We start from the raw sequence: 6,229 nt of genomic DNA on the forward strand, positions 1-6,229 counted from the left end.
ATTGACTTGATTGTTGGTAAAGTCTCATTAATGGATTTCATGTGTTTACCAACTTGGATATCACAGAGGCGCATCATCCAATTTCGCGATCAGGAACCCAAATCTAATTACTACGATCAAACACCCTCAACATAGTGGATGGTCTTACGATTCTATCATTCTAATTCGACATTGTAAATCGATTGTTTCAAAGTGATCGATCTTTTCAAATCACATTTCCTAGTTTACCAAGATCGGTTTACAAAGTTTTCTTTCGAGATCTTCTGATTTGTAAATTCATCTTAAAACTTAAGAAATGAATCACGACAGTGGCACTAATACGAACGTAAGTTTCTTTCTTATCAATCAAAACCTTACAAATCACTCAGTTTGATGATTCCTTTGTATTGATAATTCTAATTTCTTACCAGACTTCAAATCCGAACGGACCACTTCCATTCTCATCAATCATCTTTGGAGCTGCAACTTTCGTAAGTCAAAACCATCAATGATACGAACAAACCACTCTGAACTCAGAAAACAAAAACTAATCAATTCTTGTGATTTACCGGGTTGGTGTTGTTTGTTTACAAAAAGAGTGCAAGTTATAATGATTCAAGTAAATTAAAAAGTGAAATTCCAGAAAAGACTTTACTAAAAGCTCTTAGATCAGGTATTAACGCAATCGATACAAGTCCTTATTATTTGTAAGTTCACTTTGAATTTCCTCATCTTTCTTCTCCCACTCCAGAAAAAGAACTGATTTATTTTGTTTGGTTGGTTGGGTTTAGTGGTAGTGAAGCTATTCTAGGTAAAATTTTATCAAAACCCGAAATCCAATCTGAGTTTCCTAGACAGTAAGTTTTTCTCGCAATATCTTTTAAAAAATTCAATGTTCTTCTAAAATCTTGATGAATTCATGTTTTTTGATTTTTTCTTCTTCATAAAAATCAGTACTTATCATCTTTTGACGAAATGTGGAAGATATGGTCCAAAAATTCAAGATTTTGATTATAGTCCTGATCGAATCCGTAAATCAATTCAAGAAAGCTTCAAATTAATGGTAAGTTTTCAATCGATTTTAAAAATTGATGAACCCTAGATGATAAATAATATATAATAAATGAATCCAATCAAACTTGATTTTTCTTTTTTGGAGGATTTCTTGTAGCACACAACATATTTAGATGTAGTTTATTTACATGATATTGAATTTATTGCAGAAAAACTTGATGAAATCGATTTGAATCAAGTTCATGATCAAGTTATAAGAAATCCAATCAAACCTTTAGGATCTGGTGATCAACTCATTCTTAAAGCAATTCAAACTTTATTCCAATTAAAACAAGAAGGTAAAATCAAAAAAGTAGGCATCAGTGGTAAGTCTGCTTCACCCTTCCAAAAAATTCACTCATATAACCGATTTCTAACTCGATTCCTTCTTTATTATTCTTATTGAAAAAAATCTAATAGGTTATCCTCTTCCAACCCTCTTAAGAATCTCTAAATTAATTCACCAAGAATTAAAGACCCCATTAGACATCATCATGTCATACTCAAATTATACACTTCAAAACCAAAGCTTAAGACCATATGTTGATTTATTTCATCAACAAGGAATCCAACAAATCATTAATGCTTCACCATTTTCCATGGGACTTTTAACTACTCTTGGTCCTCAACTTTGGCATCCAGCTTGTGATGAATTAAAACAAATTTGTCAAGAGATTGGAAAGATTTGTCAAGAAAAATATCAAAGCAGATTGGAACGTGTTGCATTAAAGTTTGGAATTCAAACTGTTTTGAATCATCAACAAGAAGAAGAAGGTAAGATTGATGCGTTGGTAGTGGGATTTTCGGGTGTTGAGGAAGTTGAAGAATTCGTGGAGATTCAGGATGAACTTTTGAAGCAAGATCGTGTTCAAGTTGAACGTACGAAATTCATTGAGATTGGAATTCAAGAGTTCTTTAAACAATCTGGTTATCTTAATTGGTGTTGGCCTACTACTTATTTAAGATAATCATTTATGATTTTTTGAAAAAGTTTTGTTCAACAGAAGAGAAGGTCATAGATAAGCATTTAGTTGATTGTACATATGTATGTAGGAATTAGATCAATTCACTTTAGTTTGTGTCAAAGGATTTCTATATAGATTTCATACTTTTGTTTTGTATCACTATCATATGCATATCAATTTTTGATTTTCTTTAATGTAGGAAAAAGAACTACCATGACTTTTTTGATTGATTGAGTTTGAATGATACTTGATTGAAACAAGTTCAAAAATGTTAAAACATTTGGAATTTTAAACAAATCGCTTGTTTCTTTTCAAAGTTTGGATGCATTATAATTTGTTCAATTGTTGGGTTATTTTGTTCATTTTTGGGTTGTTTTCAGTTTTTATTTCAATCTATGTATATTTTATGACCATACATCTGAAAGACATCAAACATCAGACTCCAAAGCATGATATCTTAAGAGCCCTGATAAGGGGGGGTTAGGTAGAGATACATCCATTCCAAATCATTTGAAAAAGGACAATTGACTGTTGGATTTCAATTCTGATCCCCATACCCCTTTGCTGTGAGAAGAATCAATCAATTTTCTAAACCATTCGTCTTTAATTACAATCTCTATCTCATCTCACATCTTTCAACTCTTTTTTCTTTTTTTTCTCAATTTCATTAACAACTTCATTTTTACATTCAAAAAAAAACACTGGCATAAAAATAAAAAAAAAACTCTTTCTTATATATATATATATGAACAACAAATTTAAACCATCAAATCATTTACAAATCATTAACCACAATCACTCACACTCACACTCACATCCTTCAATCAATGTTAAAAAAACTTTTATCATCAAGATTCATCACTTGCTTTAGATTGATTCATAAACTTGACTTCTTCTTTCTTGATCAAGACATCAAAGAGGAACAAAAAAGTATCATGAAAGAGTTAATAAGGATTCCTAGGAGGTTGGTTTGGATAGGGAGCTTGATTCATAGGAGGTAGATAGTGTTCATGTGGTCGTCCACCCTGTGGCGGTGGTGGTGGTGGTACTCCTTGCCATCCTGGTTGAGGAGCGTATGGAGCTCCATGAGGCGGTGGATAATGTGAAGGACTCGTAGAAGGGTAAGCTGGATGTTGAGATGATGGTGGGGCTGGTGATGGACGCTGTGACGTGTGTTGTGGATGAATGGGGCTTTGATTGGGCGGCCAAGGGTAGGATTGGGAATGTTGAGGTGGTGGAGGTTGATAAGGTTGCGGCGGTGGGGGTGAAGGATAGTATTGAGGTTGATCATTGAGGCGATGTGAGGGTGGCAGATGTGGTGGATAGGCATTCGTAAGGTTGCCAGTAGATTGATAGGAGATGGGTGGGGGCGGAGGTGGTAGTGCTTGATTGGGAGCAGAAGGGGCAGGGTAATTGCTCATAGGTTGGCGATAAGACGCGGGGTTGTTGTATGGGTATTGTGGTTCGGAAGATGGGGTTGGATGAGTCTGGCCGAGGGAACCTAGTCCTGCGTAGGGATCGGAGGGTGGAGGAGGAGGATATTGTGGGACAGGAAGTGGGGTGCTAGCTTGCCTAGCCTGTTGAGGATAACCCGATGGTACCGGTCCGGTGTTTTGAGAAGTCTGCCATCCTGGGGGTGGAGGTGGAAGAGGCGGTGGGTAGGCTTTAGAATTGTTTAGATGCATCCCAGACACCCGTTGTTCCAATCCATGTAAGTCTGTCGAAGTGCTAGGAGTTGAAGGCTTTGAGTACCGTTCTTTCGCAGCTTCAGCTTTAGCTGCCATCTGAAGTCGTTCTGCGTTACGGTTGTTCGTGTATGTAGAAACTTGTCTTTGCATCTCGGAGACCGCCTCTGAGATTTCACGATAAAATTGACTACCTTTCGAAAGACCACTTCGAATCTCTTCATGATTTTCATAAGCTCTTTGAAGTCGAGCAAGAAGTTGAGTACGATGTTTTGATGCATTAGTCCAATTATCTTGAATTGCTTTGCCACGTTTCCCTTCAACAAGTGCTTTATATTGTGCTACAACTTCTTGAATCGTGCTAGTTTGAATATGTAAAGTAGCACTGATCCGACCAGAATGAGCTCGGAACTTTTCAAGTTCGGCAGAAAATAATGCTGGTTCGACGTTTTGAACTTTTCGGTTGAGGATCAAGAGTTGTGAAATGTCGTCGGCTTGGATGCGTTCCTTTAAATCGTTTAATACTCCTTGTCGTTCCTTCTTGATTGCTTGGAGACGATTGAGATTGTCTTGGATAGAGGTCACAAGATTCTTGACTTGAATCAGCTCAGCTTCATCATCTGGAGTATCGACCAAGTCGAGTAGACTGGGAGCCTTAGTCGAGTCATGTTGAGAAGAACCTTGGGCAAATAAAGCGCGGATGGACTCCCCCGATCGATCAGCGAGCATCTGAATGTCGGCTTTGGACATCGCCCACAAGCCTTCAACTTGGCCATCAGATTGCTTGGCCATCTCAAGCGTTTGTCGGTGAGATTTGATATCTTGTCTCCAAGTCTTCGTGAAATTCAGAGCGGGTGGTTGATCCCAAAGATGATCGTACCGTACTCGCATCTGTTCACAATCTCGCGCTTCTGTATCTAGAGTGCGCTCAATGTCCTCAAGGTCTCGATGGGTTTTATTCCGTAGGGCGATCATGTCGCTACACATCTGATCAATCGTTTTACCCGAGTTAGCTTGCTGTATACTATCAGCCCATGCAAGGACTTGCTCTGGCGGCTCCGAAAGTTCTTTCAATCGAGCCGAATCACCGTTATTTTGAACCAGGTCGTTAAATTTATCTAAACTTGCCGGAAGTCCCAAAAACTCGAGTGTGGTGGTGAGTTCGGTATCTGCCAGGTCACACTTTTCACCATCCGTACGGACTAGTTTTGCTTTCTCTTCACTATATAAACTCGAGCTTTGATGTACACTGAGAGGGACGAGTCGAATAAAGATATCTTGTCCAACCACCTTTTGGACCTCTGGTGCGCCATAAACCTCTTGAATCGGTATGGGTTCACCAACACTACTTTTTTCGATCAGAGTAAGAGCAGCTTCAGAGGGTTGCGCTTCGTGATAGATCAGGTCATTGTCTCGTTGCTCAGAAGTTCTGGCTTCTGTGCAAAGCGTCAAGTGAGTTTTGGTGATCTCCAATAGAGAGACGGCAGCATCGGATGGTAAGGTGACTGATCCAGAGTTTGTGAAGGCGGCTGAGAATGAGTTTGCGAAACGATTGGCTTCTTTAGCAGCCGTCTCGGCGATTTGTAATCGGGTGAGAGCCTCGCCATGTTTGGATGCTGCAGAGTCGGCCAAAGATCGTTGATATTGTGCCAGTGATGAAAAATACTTGTGCTTGCACTATATACGTTCGAAAGGATCATGTTAGGAGCCTTGGAGTCTATTTTGAGGTGAAGATAAATATGACTGGCCTGAACCAACCACATCCAGCTTCGCTCAAAGATGCCTTTGGTGACCAAATCCTTTACATCTTCGAGAATACTACCATAGAGAAATGCCGCCTGAGTGCTAACCCTTGCCCTCAGTCCGAATGGCTTTTTCTCCTTTTCTTCCGTCATACGCTCTACAAAAACTTCCGTGGCTTGAGCAATCATTAATTGAACCAGCACTTTGACAACCTCACGACTGAGATCCGTGGAAGGGGCATGGAGGAAGTTGTCATTGATGTATGTAAACATTCCAGCTGCACATCTGAAGTTGTGAAATGCACGTCGGATACCCTCAGTAGAAGTACGGTTCTGTTGTGCAGCGAGTGAAGATAGTGTAGCAGCGATGTTGAAGATCACAGATGCCTTTTCATATGCCAAAGATAGTTGTGAGATTTCTTTACCCGTGAATGCATCTTTCCTGAAGAGAGTCAGACCTGATGATAAGTTTGAAGTTGATTGATACAGAAAGTTATGATTACCCACCAAGGAAAAGGCACTCTCACTTCCGGAAATCGTAATTCGAGTAACTCTAGTTGACCAAAGTATTTGTAAAGTAAATCCCTCCCTACTCAACCCAAGATCAGATACATGCGACAACCCAAAATGAAGAGTATTTAGTATGTGAATGAAAGGATGCGAGACAAGACTTCGAACCTGTGACGTCACTTCCAGCACTACCCCTCAAAGCATCTTGTCGACATCGATCCAATGATAAGATTTCTTCTTTATAAGTATCAGGAGATTCTTGATAAGTTTGAGTGATAGTTTGTCGAATGGATTG

At 39.2% G+C, this 6,229-nt stretch overlaps 2 protein-coding genes across 2 annotated transcripts; one reads left to right on the plus strand and one right to left on the minus strand.

Moving 5' to 3' along the window:
• Positions 1–295: 295 nt before the first annotated feature.
• MELLADRAFT_89968 (uncharacterized protein) lies at positions 296–2,000 on the plus strand (the record flags this gene model as incomplete). Its single annotated transcript, XM_007412968.1, has 7 exons — positions 296–325; positions 411–470; positions 577–686; positions 771–836; positions 934–1,042; positions 1,151–1,358; positions 1,453–2,000. 7 exons carry the CDS (start codon positions 296–298, stop codon positions 1,998–2,000), a joined length of 1,131 nt encoding a protein of 376 aa, XP_007413030.1.
• Positions 2,001–2,941: 941 nt separating this feature from the next.
• MELLADRAFT_37880 (uncharacterized protein) lies at positions 2,942–6,226 on the minus strand (the record flags this gene model as incomplete). Its single annotated transcript, XM_007413089.1, has 4 exons — positions 2,942–5,359; positions 5,437–5,866; positions 5,932–6,016; positions 6,103–6,226. Coding segments are annotated over 4 exons (3,057 nt in total), but the record flags the coding sequence as incomplete, so codon positions are not given.
• Positions 6,227–6,229: the final 3 nt, after the last annotated feature.

The sequence above is a fragment of the Melampsora larici-populina genome, assembly GCF_000204055.1.
Source record: "Melampsora larici-populina 98AG31 unplaced genomic scaffold MELLAscaffold_34, whole genome shotgun sequence".
Taxonomy (NCBI): domain Eukaryota; kingdom Fungi; phylum Basidiomycota; class Pucciniomycetes; order Pucciniales; family Melampsoraceae; genus Melampsora; species Melampsora laricis-populina.